Source organism: Melospiza georgiana, chromosome 4 (genome assembly GCF_028018845.1).
Source record: "Melospiza georgiana isolate bMelGeo1 chromosome 4, bMelGeo1.pri, whole genome shotgun sequence".
Taxonomy (NCBI): domain Eukaryota; kingdom Metazoa; phylum Chordata; class Aves; order Passeriformes; family Passerellidae; genus Melospiza; species Melospiza georgiana.
In genome coordinates, this window is record NC_080433.1 from 65,924,899 (window position 1) to 65,942,057 (window position 17,159).

General features: G+C 36.5%; 1 protein-coding gene across 1 annotated transcript in view; it reads right to left on the reverse strand.

Annotated features, from left to right (window-relative positions):
• The window catches only part of CPNE8 (copine 8), a 69,883-nt gene that overhangs the window by 10,327 nt on the left and 42,397 nt on the right, over window positions 1–17,159 (reverse strand). Inside the window, exons 11-17 of the mRNA XM_058022236.1 lie at window positions 16,259–16,334; window positions 13,608–13,661; window positions 10,450–10,511; window positions 6,618–6,664; window positions 5,803–5,984; window positions 3,776–3,903; window positions 291–393 (exon numbers count right to left, since the gene is read on the reverse strand). Coding sequence (XP_057878219.1) covers window positions 291–393; window positions 3,776–3,903; window positions 5,803–5,984; window positions 6,618–6,664; window positions 10,450–10,511; window positions 13,608–13,661; window positions 16,259–16,334 — 652 coding nt within the window. The remainder of the gene's footprint in view (window positions 1–290; window positions 394–3,775; window positions 3,904–5,802; window positions 5,985–6,617; window positions 6,665–10,449; window positions 10,512–13,607; window positions 13,662–16,258; window positions 16,335–17,159) is intronic.

A 17,159-nucleotide genomic window follows, 5' to 3' on the forward strand; every position in this document is an offset into this window, starting at 1 on the left:
AAAACTGCATGGTGGGATGTGTATGAGGAAGCAGGATGCAAGAAATAAATGAGTAAAATCATACAAACATACAGTGCTAGAGAGAAGAGTATCACCACAAAACACTATCTAATTAGGTCAAGTTCAACATTTGCTTCCTTTTCATCTTTATGCATAATAAACTTCTCCTATTTGGTAAAAAATGGGTACTCCTGGAACAAATCTAATGCCTGAACTATTAATCCACTTGCTTTATTGCCTAAAATATGAATTCCTACAAACATTATTTCAACACTTCCAATAAAACTTACATTCACTATGGATTCTTTTGTCTGAGCCATATCAGATATAACTCCATCTGTAATAATGAGAAGAACAAAATACTGGGAGCCATCTTTTACTGAAGCAGCATATCTAAGGGAAGAGAAACCAATATTATAATAGTAAAAAAAACCTTTATAAAAGGAATTAATATGAATACAAGCTGGATTTGTAAAATTTGATTACCAAGGGCTAAAAAACACAGTGAATTTCAAAAGTAAAGACATTCATAACTAAGCCAGACTTTATACTTTTAAATGAGAACATTGTAAAAACAAAACTAATACAAGATTGACAATCTGCATGTGTTGCATCAGTGAAAAATGGGAACTGCACCACTACCAAAAGGAGCAGGGACAGAATGTGCTTTATAGAATGATGAGATGTTAGAAAGCCTAAGTTGTTTAATAGGTATTACCTATGGGGTACAGAGCTTCCTATGAAGGATATACATGAATACTGAATGGTTGGGTTTATAGCACAAATAAGACTTAACAGGAATCAACATATTGCATATTTTTCTCTTATTTTTTTGTCTTACAAATCCAGGTTACTTACTGTTGACCATGATTGCAGATTTATAGTTCACATTTATGTGAAGATTTGTAAAAGACCTGAACATGCACCCTGCAACCCTGGCCTCAATATTAATTTCTGTGCACCACTCACAAATGTCCTTTCCTGCAAGACTCAAGGTTTTTCTCGTGCTGTACAGGAATGCAAGATAAAATACACACAGTGACACCCAGTGCCATTCCCACCTCAGTCAAAGGACCCAAGAAGCAACTACTCTTTGAAAATTAGCAGCTTTTGAAGGATTGCAAAGTCCTGAAAGAGAGTGAGCCCAAAAAGCCTCACTAAATTCTATGGCCTGAACTGAAGAACTTTTTGTGGGAAGCTGTTTGCTGCTTCAGAGCCACTACAGCTCCTGCTTTTATGAAGGCTCTTGGTGCTGTGAAGTCAAGAAGTAGAACTTTGTGCAGGGAGTTGTAGAGAGAGCAATAAAAGAAAAAAATTAGTTGCCTCAGGAATACTTTTGAATACATGGCCAAATACCTAATCTGACTGTGAAATAACTCACTGAATATGAAAGGCCTGGCTCACTGAACAGACCTTGGGTCACTCAGTGATGGGCATGATGCTTGCATATACTTAGAAAACTCTCTAATGATAACACAGTGCATTGGCAGGCAGCTACTTCTGATAAATACAATGCTGCAGCCACAACTTTTATAAGAGCTTGGAGAAAGCCACAACTGATGTACAGAACATCAGCATCTTCCAGCCTCTCCCCAGGATCCAGATGGGTAAAGAAGCCATACAAGCAGTGACCCTGTTGGATGTCACCTATTTGCATGCTGGAAGTAGGGACTGATAATTAAATATTGAGATTAACAAGACCTACCATGGAACACGTTTTTACTGCCAAGCAGAGACTTCTTTTATCTCACTTTTCCACACTGCTTATAACCTTTTCAATGATGATTGCATTGACAAGCTATGATGAGAGAGTAACTCAACACTGCCTACATACTTACACTGAAGAAATGGAACAGAAATTTGGTTATTTCAAAATTTTCACAGATTAAAATGCTCCAAAGTCTTTTGCAAGAAAGATCTTACATAAGGAAGGGAGATGGGAGGTGACACTAAGTCGAATCTCATGTCGTTTAGGTAACTCTAACTGGGGGAAGGATCAAAAAATCATTATCTGCCTAAAGAGTTTCCAAAGAATACCAAGATCACAACAGGACAGTAATATCTGACATTGGTTACAGAGATTTCATCAGAGGCACTCTTTTAAGTCGGAGGGACGTGGAAAGAAGAAATTTCTTTGAGGATGACTGTAGGTTCAAAGAGTAACTGCAGGGCAGTACCATGTCAATGAGAGTCACCAGAATAATCAAAAAATTGGACCTTGAAGGAAATGGTGTTACTGGGAACTGGACTGATAGACAGATTGCTCTAGGGATGATCACGCAGCAGAAATCCTTGTGAAGACACTTAACTTTCCCACTATAATGTAGTCTGATTTGCTACTAGGAGGAGCTCCCTAAGTTTGCAACAACTTGGTATTTAGACAAAAGTTCAGTGGAAGGACTACTAATACTGGTGGACAGTCTTGTGTTATTCTGCAAATGTTGGCAAATATTCCTGAAAAACAACTGGTGAGGAAAAGAACTAATTTTATGCCAATGTTTTGATAAAACTGGATCGAAATTTTCAATTTTTGCAAGGAATAGCAGGCTTGAGATAAATTTCCAAGTTCTGGGTGAGGCATCTCAGCTGCTATGACAAGTTCTGAAGAAAAAGAAAGAGCCAGAAAAATTGTTGGGTTAGATTTCCAGATAATGTGGCAAATGCAGACACTGAGTGCCACATCTATGGAAAACTGCTCCAGAAGAGATCATGTCAGAGGAAAGATTAAAGGAGACAGATACTCTCAGATGACAGGCAATGTAAAATACATGTACATAATTTTAATTGTATGATCTGAAGACAAAACAACTAACTCTAATGATAAATAACTGAAATGAGCTATCTAGCCATGCTAGGGGGCACAGAAAATTCTTTGCCCCACAGAATTTGCAAACCATTTTCTGCTGGTCTGTAGAACTAACAACAGCAAACCAGATAGTACATAAATATCTCTTGCTATTAAAACCAGCTATTTTGCAAGCTCATAAATAAAACATTACCAGTACAATGATTTACACATCCCAGCTTTTTTATTTTGTAACCAGTAGCTCTTTGTGTCTATAAATAAAATAAAATCTGTTCAGCAAATCACCTAAGCCATATCCCTTTCCTATATAAATTCATGGAGGTATTACACTGCCAAGGTCTTGAGCTCAAGATTATAAGTCAAGATCTTGTCTGCCAAAATAAGGCAATATTATCCTTCTTAAGAAACTTTCTACAAACACAGGGAGGTTTTTACTGTGAGGAGTGAGATGAGGTGTTGCATAAGAGCACCATGGCTCCCCAATGGTGACAGTTGCCTTGAAAGTGCCACTACCAGCTGGGAATTGTTGGCACAGAGAGGCCTGGAAGATTTTGTTGACATTTGGGGCATTCAGAGATTAGAGAAACTACACATACCTAAAAAAACTCGGAGCTTATCAAAATTTTTGATAGATGCACATATTTTCTGTGAAGTAATAATTCTGAGCTCTGAAGGACAAAAAAGGAACATGACGTGACAAAAATTTTATTTCCTTATGATTTCTGCTAAGATTTGGACTCAGGCTGGTCAACTGGATCACCTGTATTTCTTTTTAAGCAGCAATTAAATTCTGCATAATACCAGCATACGATCTTCAAACCTACTCAAAGTCACAAGGTAATTAATTATGGGACTGAATAAACAAAACAACTGTCAATAAATACCTTTCTCTGTAACTGTCAGCCTTTTATGTGCAGCACTTGCTCTGACACAAAGAAGTTTCTGCCCAGCACCTGCTGTGATGCTTACCTGGCTACATGATTAATTACAGGAGCAAAGTTTGTTGGTCCATAAAGCTGTACAGATTTTAGACTCCTGTAGTATGCCTCCATTACACCATCAATTCCATGGCAGTATGGGTTTTGAGGGTTTCCATTCTAACAAAAACAAGAGATGATTAATCAGTATAAGTAATTATGAAGTAAAAACTACACAGGTTAATGAACACTACCCAGAGTAGATATTTAAAAGGCAAAGACCTAAGCATTCTAGGATCTACTCAGAGAGAGTTTACCACAAATGCCCAGTGTATGTGCCAAGTCTGCTTGTGGTGTTACCTGCTGAGGTAAGGAGGTTCCACCAGCCCCAGCAGCCTGGATCACTGGGGCTGGCTCCTGGACAAAGACACCACCTTCAGTGTAATTAAACCCTCCTTCACACATACAACAGTAACAGGCATTTCCCTGTGTGGATTTAAGGTATGAATTACAGGTCAGATGTAAGCCTGGAAGCATGTTTGGGAGCACAGTTCAGGCTCAATGATTTATTCTTTTAAAAATGTGAGAAAAAGAAATGGTAGCCAGACCCTGAGTTCATACATTTAGAAGTGTGTAAGGTAAGCAGAAAACTTTCCATTGTTTTGGCTTGATATTTCTGCATTGAAAAAATTATTTTTGACCTGGTATAAGCAAAAGAAGAAAGGAATTTACTCTTTGGGAGCCCACAAAATGGCTGATAGTGTAAATTCTCAGGGTAGGCATTTTACTACCTATCTCCATAATGAGTCTTTAATGAGGATACCTATTAACAGATGGCAATACAAACACAAAAGCAGAATTCCAGACCCATGTCAGGCCAGGCAAGTGATCTATGATCTTTCAAATAATTTTACTCTCCTTCACATGCCAACACCTCATTGGCTTAGTGTGCCAGTACTCATTCGGAGGTAAAGTGTGCTTGCCTGAGAATCTAGACAACCAAAGGGGATTTTGGACAGAATTTGTCTAAAACATTAAAAGGGAGAGCTGAAAACACTGCTAGGCATTACATGGGAGACACCTATATAAGTTTATATGTGGAGGAAGGAAATACACACACACACACATATATATGTATGTACATGTATGTATGTATGTACATATGTGGTGCTTTTTCTTCTGTAAAAGTATCACAGTGGCTCATAAAGAAACTAAATTAATTTTAGAAATATCCTTAAAACTGAAAGATGCGTCAATATATTTGGACTTGCTATACAAAGTCCAAAGTCGGCAATTTAAATGAATATTTGCAATTGCACCTGTTTTAAATTAGATCTGTGTGGAAAACATTTCCCTGAGGTAAGATATGTTGCACTCTTTTCCAGCACAGGCTGACAGAAGAAATACACATCCACAGTCTCCAATCTGCTGCCATGTCTTTGATGCTAACTGATTAGCACTCCCCTGGTACACCTACATTTGCTATAATTCTTACACATTTATCCTACCCTGAGAAGAACAAAAACCTCAAAATAAGCAAGTAGATAAACCAACACCAATCACAAGCATCACCCTTTCTGGCAAATCCTGGTAGATTTTAGGTTGGAAATTGAACTGATCCATGGAGGAATCTCAGATTTATTCTTATCAACTCATCTTTTAGTCCACTTAGATATCCCTATGTCTCTGAACTAGCAGCCTGTAAAGACAGAGATCCCAGAAAATGAGACAGAATAGTAAGAATAATAATGAAATTTTATCTAGGAACATGATTTGTTTGCTTCTTTAGAGATATTAGCTTCAGTCTGAAGTCTTTAAAGCATCTGTTTCTCAAGCTGCTACAGCTGAGGTTAAAGATTATTACTTTTCTTTATTACGATTTTTGGCCTACAGGGACTTCTTGACTCCAGATTTCTCTCCATAACTTCAACTGAAGTAACTTCAGTATGATGAAAAGTTTTGAAACAACTATTTAGAGTAAGCACAAAAGATGTAGCACATTCTCTGTTCTTTACTTGTCCAGTAACTGCTTAAGACTACAATCTTAACTCCCAAAAAAGTACATGTTTATTTACTTACCAGTGCAAATTCATGTGATACTCTTCCATCTGGAGGAAGTCTAGCTCCAAATCCTAGAGCTGGGAACATTTTATCACTATCATAGTCCTGAATTATTTCACCAACAGCTCTCAGTGCCATGCCATAGGCATTCAGCTGATAGGGATTCATGTAGTGCAGTGAAGTTGGCTGTAAAGGGTTACCTGTTGAAGCAAGGATCAGATGTACTTTAAAATTAAATCACTTCATTACTTGAATTTTCTCTCTTAAACAGAAGTTGTATCAGTTAAAAATGCAGTGTTCCAAATAAATCTTAAAAGTAGTATATAGTTCTAAATACATTTCATCAGAAGTAGCTGCATTTCAGCATTGAAAGGGCAGCAAGAAACTTGTAGATTTGTGCAATTTCTACACTTTTAAGACAAAATTTACAAAAGCACTACAACATTCTGAAAGCAGCTTTGGAGGAGGATCACAACTTATCTCAGCCCCACTTCAGCCTCCCTCTCCCTGGAACTATTTGGCCCTTTTCAGTGGGTTCTTCTAAGATTTCTCCCAGCAGTTCCAAAAACCAAACAATAATACTGATCAAAAGCTACACATATTTGCAAATGGCCTCTGGCTATTAAATTTTATATGTAGCTTTTCCAACTTTTATCTGTTCTGTTTGTCCTGCTTTCCTAGACAGGAATTGGCCTCTCATCTGTTGCTTGGCAAAATGGAATCCTGAGTCCAGGTGGTGCCAGCTGAATACTGTTACAAACACACACATATGTGCACTTAGAACTGAGCACAGCACAAACACACACAAATAAGATGTTTATTTTTATTCTTACCATTGGAGGCTGTGAAATCAATAGCAACTGTGAAATTGATTTGGGTTCTGCAGAAAAAGCAAACACAAATCTTATTAATAGTACTACTGCTATGGAGACAAATAAACAAGAGATGGTAACATCATTTGTGGACAAACTGTAGGACACTGACTTTCTAATAGAGGAAATAAACACTGAAAATACTCTTATATAAGGTTCAGGCCAAGGGCTACACAACACTAACTTATTAACACACTGAAAACAGTTACTTGACTCCATCATTCTTTTTCTCATTGTTTATTAAAAATCCTAAATAAATAATTAGTAAGAACTTTACTTCCATAAATATTATTAATTCTTTTTAGCAGTAATACTGATTTTCCCATGGACACATTTTAACTCTGGTCATGCAAGATGTTCTCTCCCAGCTGAGGTGGAATACCAAAACAGAGCAATGTGCCTTATGGATTCAGTGCTGCATAGGTCACTACTGCTTTGCCATAATTTAGTTGGCATAGAAATACATGATCTACTTGAAAGTGACAGGTGATTTTACCCTATCCTCCTATACACCACAAGAAAAGAAGAAAGTATCTTTAAAGGAACAGTAATCCTCACCTCACAGCCACAGAGAGAGCAAAGTGAAACCCGTCATCTTTTAATATGAGTTCCATCAGTACTGACACACATAAGGGAACAAATTAAGTCTGAATGTGGTTTTTGACTAGGTTTGATCAGGGTTTTTTAAGCAGTACATTGGAAAGAATCATGGATTCCCTGTGGCGTCAGAATGACAACCAGCTGGTCTGTCAGCAGGGGGGAGCAGTGGAAGGTTTGAGGACCACTTACTGCACAGAACTGTACAACAGAGCTGTCAGAGTAACTAATTCTAAGAGGCTGCATCCTCTCCATGGCATGCTAACCCCCAGTGCCACTTATAATTTCCCCTTTGCAGATGCTTGTTGAGCCAAATGCTGTAACAACATACAGAAGATTTTCCCGATGAAGTCTCCTCAAGATCTCCCTCTTACATGGTTTTATTACTCCTTGATAGTCTCCAAGGATACAAGAAACACATGGCAAAGCTAAAATACTTAGCTATGGCAGCCCTTGCTTTCTAAGTTTCTCATGCCAGGCCTCCTGTGAACAGCAAATATGCCTCCCATTACAGTGGGGAGTGTGCTGCCTGGATTAAAACAGCTATCAGGAAAGGAGATCTGAATTCCCCTTTTGACCATCAATGATTCAATGCAGTTCAGTTAAAAATATATGACCAAATCCTTTCGAATCCAAAAAATGTATGGATGCTCATTTCTAAAGACCTGGATGAAGGTAAGGCTTTTAACATGATGGAGGAAAACTTTTCCTCTTATCTTCCACTAATCTGGGACAGAAGAGATGACCAGATATTTCAGTTGCAAAAGGATTCAGTCCCTGAATTTTACTGATTTACAAATAACTAGCTCACTACCTTTTCCAATAAGGCAAACCAGCTAGAAACATTTGCCAGAAATATCTTTTCTGTCCACAAAGTCTTGGAGCTTTTGTCTTTGTCCCATACACAAAAAAAGAGTAGACACTAAACTAGGTTTGACAGACATTCCTGTAAATTCAATTGCATTCCTTTACAAGACTGTATCCCTTACATTGTTGAACTTATTAATATATTTGGAGGGGTTTTGACAGGAATATGTTACTAACTGGGGGCTGTATTAAGCAGCAGGAGAAATGTGATTTTGAAATATACATTATTTTTAGCACAACATGTGGGTAGGTCAGTGTGGCAAAATTTTGATTAAGTATCAAGATGTAAAGAAAAGTCAGCTATTAAGGAGCTGCTATTTGATGTAATATTCAGATGCAAAAGAGACATCCTCCTCTTTTATGCCATACTGCTATAAAATCCAGTCTTATGGAGTAAAATGAAATCTGAGTTTATGGACAAACCTCTGTTTCATTCTCCAAACTTCTTTAAGAAAACAACAGTCTATATAGGTGATACTGGTAATGGAATATCCCAATTGAACAGATGCAGACTCAAAACATAAATACATTAACAAAACCCCATAAATGAATACTGTAATTATAATTTGTTAAAACTGTAAAGATTTCCATGATATCTCCAATAATTCTAAACACCTCGAATTGGAATGGAAGTTTTGAACATGAAGTATTTTATTAGCACCCATTTATGGAAGAGCAAATAAGCAATTGTGGCCATTGCAGAATCAGTGCTTTCTACCTCCTGCCTATCTAAATGGAAGAAAAACAGGGAACTTTAAAAAACCCCAGTTTTGGAGGACATGATGGGAAAACAGACTGATTAATGACAAAATCTTCTCTTTCCCCTTCCTTCAAATATTTGTTAACTGGACTTTAACTGATATGAAGTCATATTAAATGAGACAAACAAAGGAAGGGAGAAGCCTAGAAAATAACTCAGTCTGAGCCTCCTGACATGAGCCTCATGTCATGTTTATGTAACTGCATATGTTGCAGAAAGAAAAGGTAAGATTCTACACAAGTACTTCTACACTTTTCACTGGCATGTACATAGAAATAATTGTATGAATCACTCAAAAAGATTCTATATAAAATAATTAAATAAGTATCACTGCTCATACTTTTAAACACAGAGCATTCTACTGAATGATATTGCTCTTTTGTCAAAAGAGCAGAAAAAAAGTTTAAGTGGAATTTATTAATATCACAAGTTTTCTCTGACTTGCAGTTAATGGGAAATACTTGTATTGTAACATCTCAGTGAGGAATGTGACAGACCACCCTGGAAAGATTACATAAGCAGCTCCTATACAATTTTCTTTTCAAATTCAGACACAAACCTCAACTCCTCAGTTCCTTATACCTGCTCCTTCTGTAGAGATGAATTTTGAATGAATGGGGAATAGGACGGTCATGGCATATTTGTACAGCACACTTCAAAGGAAACAGCTCCACTAGAGGCAAGACTCTTTCTCCATGCATTTGTGCATGCACAGACTTCAATCAATAGAAATTTCTGGTGAGCATGAATGGATGGCCATTTTCAGCCTCTGCCCAAGTCCCCAGCAGGAATGTAGGACTGTCACTGCTGGGACCAAAGCCCCATATAGTACTGTCAAAACACAGCACAGACTTTTATTTCCACTGAACTCTGGTTGAAGACTTAAAAAAAAACCCCAAAAAATAGAACTTGTTTCTTCACAGGTAATCAATGCTCTTAAAACCATGTGGAATGCATCTGCAGACTTTATGCCTCAAAAATCCAAAAATAAATGCCTAGGAATGCATAACAAATTTCCATTATTGTAGAGAAGTATAGTGTTCTGGCAGGGATGTTAAGAGCCAGGCATTTTTCAGATTTGGTACCATTTCCAGGCACGTTCTAGGGTAAGACATTTGACACTTCTGTCTCTACTTCTCTTTAGAAAAAATGATGATAAATAAGAAATCCAACACGTTAAAAATTTTAATTACTATTGAAAAAAATGCCTTTGAAGGGGAAAAGGTCTAAATAAATGCCAATATTAAATACACCAAATCTCAGTATAATTGGAAGAAATAGGCAGCATTTAAATAACTTAATATATATATTAAATAACTTAATATATATATATTTTGTTTAATCAAATTTTCTCTGGCTGGTCAGAAGTTACTCTTTCTCAGTGTTTTAGTATCAAGTCCAATCCCAACAGTATGAGCAAAGTCCCATAACTTAACTTAGTAACTATCTGCATGCTTTATGTAGGAAAGTACAGCCCCTAAATGAGGAAATAATCCAGCTCCTTACAGATGCTACTGAGCGCCATAAACAAATGGTGAAAACAAGAAAGGTTTGTTGCTAATCACATACCCGCCTTTAATATAGTCAAGGAATGAAACTTCTGTTTCAATTAGGAAGGAAAGCAATGTTACCTGAAAGCAAATAAAAGAGAGTCAGACATGAATTGTGTGTTTCCCAGCTGAACAAGCAGAGACATAAGCACAATGTTTTTCGAGCTCTGTCCTTAGGATGTAATTTCCTACAGTATTAAGGGAAAAAAGAAGATTAAAAAAGATATTAAATAATTTCAGCAGGCAGCTCTTGAAAGGGAAGAGACAGGTTGAGAAGTCTATAATTGCCTTCTTTTTTTTTTTATTTAAGGAGAAGGTAAGGGGCAGAAGATTGTACTCCAGAGCAGGTTACCATATACATGTTTTCTGATTTCTGTGTACTGCACCTACATCTGAACATTACAGGGTATATGATAATGCATCTGTACCATGAGCACTTCAACACTGTTGAAAGAACTCAATTACAATTATTTATGTAATTACTCATCTCACATTAAAGGTCATATTCAGTATTGATGCAAGCCTAGACTGCAAAAATCTAGTAAAGTATACACATATAGGAAATACATAATTTTTTTAAAGTAGTATATAAATGTATGTATGTATTTATGTATATGTATACACATATATCTGTATATATATAAAAATGCACTGGTAAGAAATTTCAGCAGTCCCAGATTTTATCATTCAGAAATGACAGAGATCCAAAATACAAAGTAATCTAAAGGTGTTATGGGCATTTTCAGCAATTGAGTCACAGAGGTATAAGCTCAAGTGGAAAAGATCCAGCATTCAAGATTTTCATATATTGTGCAATATTTATGAAGCAAAGAATTAAAATTTTAATTTTATTTACACAAATTCTTTCATTATATGTGCAGCAAGCAGGCAGTGAAAACTGCTTAAGTAACTACACAGCAAATCCATGAATAAAGATACAAGGAATAAAAAGGGAATGGAAATCTAACACAAAATTTTGTGTCCACTTGCAGCAAAATATAAAAATTGAAAATACTCCTATGTTGTAAACTTAGACTCAGAATGAGATTACATGTAGTAATTCTGTCTTCCATCCAACTTCCTTTGTCACAGTTCTGTGTGACTGAGTGATCAGCTAAGCTTAAAATCACAAACTGCCCTTCTAGCTGAGAACAGAAGACCATAACAATCTTCTACCAGGCTATTAGTAGCATAGCCTTGCAAAAAAGACCAAAATTTCTATGCATTTTCCCACTGGACACAGTAATATTATTGGTTGATCTGCTCTTACAGCTGATTCTCTTCTTCCTAATTAATTTAAGCAAATATTTTCACTGCATCTGATTTTAAAAGTCAAAAAATGGAAACAAACAACTCCCAAAGTGGCTGCAGTACTTACTTACATATAGGCAATGACTACTAATGCTTCAAGTTTTATGCAGGGAAATTTTTATTTCTCTATTAGGCTTTGTTTAAAACTAACCATGAATTGTGAAACACTTCTGCTTAGTATGTAATTTGATTGCATGAATTCAAAATGACCCGTTAAGCAATAATAAATTGAGATATGCACGGTATGTACATAGTCCTTAAAGGCAGTAGTGAGATAACAGTCAATTATTTATATCCACTCTAAGTTCTCCAGAATTCTACCTCCTATTAATGAAAATTATGGTCTTTCAAGCCTATGCCTGGCTTGAAAATTTAAAAATTTGTGGGATGAAGAATATCTTGGGTAAATGATGAGGACAAGAAAAACAAAACTGCAGGCAAACACATAAGAAAGTGACCATGTGGAGAAGCAGAAGGGAAGCCTGAAGGACTACTAGAAGTAAGGGCAAATGGGGACAGAGATGACTTGATATAAAAAAATAAATTACAAAACCAACAGAAGAGAAGGAAAAAGAAAAGAAAAGGTAAAGAAGGAAAAAGGAAAGAAAATTGCTAACTGTTTGTTGGAAATTTTGACGTAGTTGGAAGTAAAGAACAAGACACAGTTCATTTTGTCTGTTCAAATATTAGTAAAATGTTTTTTCAAATGAAGACAGATACTTGTGAAGATGTTAAAGTATGTTAACCCAAAATTAACATGAAAATTGAATGTGAAAATATATTTTTTACCCTTCTGTACCCTATGCCAGATTTCATACCTAAAATTTAGCACTGGTTGAAAACAACCACTTAACATCAGTTTCTCACTCACTAGTTCAAGACAATAGACTTGCAACTTGATTTTAACATGATATATTTTAGTAAAAGAAATATGTTAGCAAAGAACAAATTACCTAATGAATTAGATATTGCATGGTAATTTTTAGCAGGCAAGCTGCTTTTGCCAATTTTTCATAATTTAAAGCAAAGGTAGAAGAAGAAGTGTTTATTTTCTCACTGGTAAACAGACTTAGACAAGAATGTGAGAATTTCAAAACATTCCTTCAAGGCTACTTTTCAGCATGAAAATAGCCCTACTGAGCCCTACTCAAGAGTGGAACTGTTCATGTGGAAAAAACCCACATGGTGGATGTGTTTACACAAAACATCTCTCGTAACTGATTAGGTTTTCCAATATACCAATCCTCAAAATTTATCTTCGCTTTTTTGTAAATGATGGTGTGAACATCATGGATGGCAGGACATCAAAGCGGAGCAAGAGCTGAATGGAAATAATTGCATTGCTACCAAATGGTTCATAAACATGAGAACAGAACATGGAATGCAAATCAAACAAGAGAAATTCTCATTCCAAACAATACTAAGAGATCTTTCAAAATAAATTTACAAACACCCCTTGGTAATAAAAATTGTTGACTCTTTTTGATTTTGCCATGATAAGCATACTAGCTTTTAACAATGCTAACTGAGCAGATACATTTTAAAAGAAAATTTATTTGTAAAAGTGCAGGTATGTTTCAGACAAAAATTAAAAAGTGTTTTCAGTCCAATGGTTTCAATTGTTTAACTGAAATTTTTGTAGATCTTATTTTGAAAATCACTGGCGACTTGACAGCACATTTGGACAAATTTTTTATCAAACCCTTCAAATTAAAATCATCTAAAAATAAAATGCTGTGTAAAAGTAAATAGTTTATTGTGGCCTTGACAGAAAGTTGTATTCTAATCCTGTTAAATTACAAGTCAACTACACTCTCTTTGAAGCAAGAAGAAAAACATCCAGTAACATAAAATACATTTACTTACTGTTCCAGAATTAACATACTTTTTCTTTTTTCCTTTTTTCTTTGGATTTATTACCTAGAAACACAGATACAAGCATTAAAGCAGTATGATCCAATATGAAGATAAGTGTAAGGTATTTTCAATGCAGAAAGTGCTCTATTTTCAGTGCATGTTGGAAACCAGCGAATTTATCTTCATGGTACTTGCCAGGGAGCCAGTGCTGGTACTCATATTAGACAAATAAGGGATGGGGGCAACAGAGGTGAGAAGGTTCATTATATCTGAGAGCTCAGTGAAACACTCTTTGAATTTTCCCAAAATTCTGCCTTTTTCTGCATTCCTGATCACAGTGTTTCAGTGTATGGTGTCACTACTTTGTCACCTCACAATGCATCTCTTCACAATCCAGTCAATCTTTTTCCATCTGCTCCTCACAGCACCTGAGAAACACCTGAGTTGTTCTACTCCCAATTTCTGTACTCGGTGCAATACAGGATCTGCTGACAGGAAGATCAAGTTTCCTGAAATAGGTAATTTCATGAAAATGTTCAATATCACCACCTGACTGGCATACAGGAGTTTGGGGGGGCTTTAGTGCACTCCCCATACCCAAGATTCTTCATGGAGCTGGACCACAAAGCATTAAACATTTTCTTGAATGTCTGGAACCTATGGACATAAAATTCCTCACTGTAGCCACCAATAATTTTCTTCCCCTCCTGAATACCTACAAAAAGCAAGTCTCAGTTAATTTTGTTACATACACATGAAAATGTACTGCTGCTTTTCCAGAAATGCACATGGAATCGGAAGCAAAACATTATTTTGTTAATTAGGTCATTCAGCCACCTCCTACATATCTAGGAAATTCAATGCCTTATGGCTTACTGCCAAGTTTTACTGTAAACTACTCACAGATGTTCTGAACATGATAAGGAATGAAAACATTCCCAATTGAAATCTTAGTCACTTATCTGTTATAAAATATTTAAAGAATTTTGCCTGAAAATGGGCAAACTAGTAATGCTTGTCTTCTAAATATTTTCTCCCCCAACCAAAATGAGATTACATTTAAAGATCCCATTCCTTGCACAACACAGAACAGCAGTGAAATGTAAGGCAGAAGGAGACAACGATGATTTGAAGTCTCCCCAAAACATGTTCAACAAGTGAGTCCCTGTTTCCCCAGTATGCCACACTGGTGTTATACAGTAAATATTCTGCCAAGCTTTTACTCCTTTACACACATATACACCCATTAACACTTAAAAAATCCCAAGTAGCTCCTGCCCCTCCATTTAACAGTGTCTGATGAGCAATAGACTAAGCCTGTGTAAGGGTGGCAATTAAACAATGCAGCAATTCTTGTGGAACCAAAATTTTAGCCAGAAAGTGACTCCTGCTGACATCTGCCCAGAAGAGGAAGATGAAGGTAACAGGCTGCCTGTCTGCCCTGTGGCAGTGCATTCACTGCTCTCCAGAATTCAATGGTCAGGCCTGAATTAGCAGCATATTGCTTGCCAGCAGTCATTAAATGCCAAAGAGAAGATTCATTTGAACTTTCTGCTTCAGGTAACTTGGCAATTGGCTTCTCAGGAATTGCAAGAAACTGCACTAAAGCTTGGAGTGAAATATCATGGGAAACAAGGCATATACTTGGAAGCAAAGATGAATTAAATGACAGCTTGTTTCTCTCCTATAATTCACAGTACTATAATGATTATAATATTTACATGGGGTTCTTTTTCAAATTTCAGATAACTTTAGCAATTAAACAACATTTTTTAGCCTCTGAAAATTTTACATCCCAGCAGGAACCTAGAAAGCTACATGACTTATAATGAACCTATTAAAAAAAGCTCAATTGCAAAGAGGTGGTTCTAGCAAAGTTCCTCATCTTTAAATATGGGACACTCACTCAAACTTCTCTACCTGCCTTGGGTTAGTTTGTAAAAGCAAAATGTTTAAAAGAGAATTTGCCCAGTATCCTGTGCTCTGATACTGCACAGACTAACCCAGAAGAAGCAGTACCCAAGTATGGAGGATTGCAGACATGAGCTGTTTAGGAAATGTATGCTGTCCCTGGGAGTATGATACTGACACCATATTTAAGAAACTGAAAAATTACTTAAGATGTTATGACAGAATACTCCTGGCAGGGTAGGATTTGTGTCGGTGATACAACAGGAGAGGACATTTTCACTGCACACAGTAATCTGTGTTATGACACTATTCACAGGAAACTGCAATAACTTGCTGTAACTCTGGGGCTGATTTTGGATCTAACTGAGACAAAAGCCATGGCTTTCAGTTATCTTGGTCCTGCTCTGCACAGCAGCACCTTTGCTCATCTTCAAAATAAAAGTGCAGCACATAACTGGAGCACCCTCCTTCCCTGACTTCTTTAGTGCTCACCTAAACCATTATATTTGCTGTTACCTATATTAGGACTATGAAACTACTGAAGTTTAATGGCAGCAGTCTGAGACCAATTAAAGGATACCTTAAGGAATACCAAAGACCTGCACATCATACAGAAGCAAAAAAAAAAAGGGTTATAGCCATACATATGCCTTCTCATTAGTGGCAATAATAGCTTTCCTTTGTTTTCAGTGTTGTCCATTGTTTTCTCATTTATTTCCTGAGAGTGAGTAAATACTTGTAATACTTACCTCATAAACATTGAACTGAGACTGCCCTCTCGACAACTCTCTGTAACTTGTTGTGAATTCTCCAATGAAATCATGGCTGTTTGAAAAATAAGATTTTAAATCAAAAGGACAATATTTAGGAATTTAAACATGTGTTTTAACTATTAATGCAAAAGAGACACACAGCCAATATGAACTGACACCCAAGAGACAAGTAATGGCAACAGATATAATTTGCTTAAAAATCTTTATTATTCCTTCTGTTTTGTGTAATGCAAATTTAAAGTTAGAAAGGATAAGCTTAAATCTTTTTGATGTCTTTTGCTTAACTTAGCTGCTCTATGAGGACTATGTTGTAAATCAGTGACTGACCCCAATGTAAGTTTACAGAACCTGAAAAAACAGAGCAGGCTGCCAAAAACTGTCACCATTTCCTCAGTGGATGACCACTGGCACTAGAGGCTCTGAACTGTGTATGAGGCTATGTGAGAGAAAGGGAGTTACTGAACACAGGAAAGAAGTAACTTAAACCAGAAAAGACCAGTGTCACAGACATCTTTTATGAAAAATCCTTTCCTTAGGTTTTTCCTCCTGAGAAGCTGAGAGGCCTCAGGAACAAAATGTAAACAATGGTTATCTGCTGCTGTGGAATGCAACAGGTGCATCTGGGATTGGTCTCATGTGGTTGTTTCTAATTAATGGCCAATCACAGTCAGCTGGCTCAGACTCTCTGTCCGAGACAGAAGCCTCTGTTATTCATTCCTTCTTTTTCTATTCTTAGCTAGCCTTCTGATGAAATCCTTTCTTCTATTCTTTTAGTATAGTTTAATATAATATATAATAAAATAATAAATCAAGCCTTCTGAAGCATGGAGTCAGATCCTCGTCTCTTCCCTCATCCTCGCACCCCTGTGAACACTGT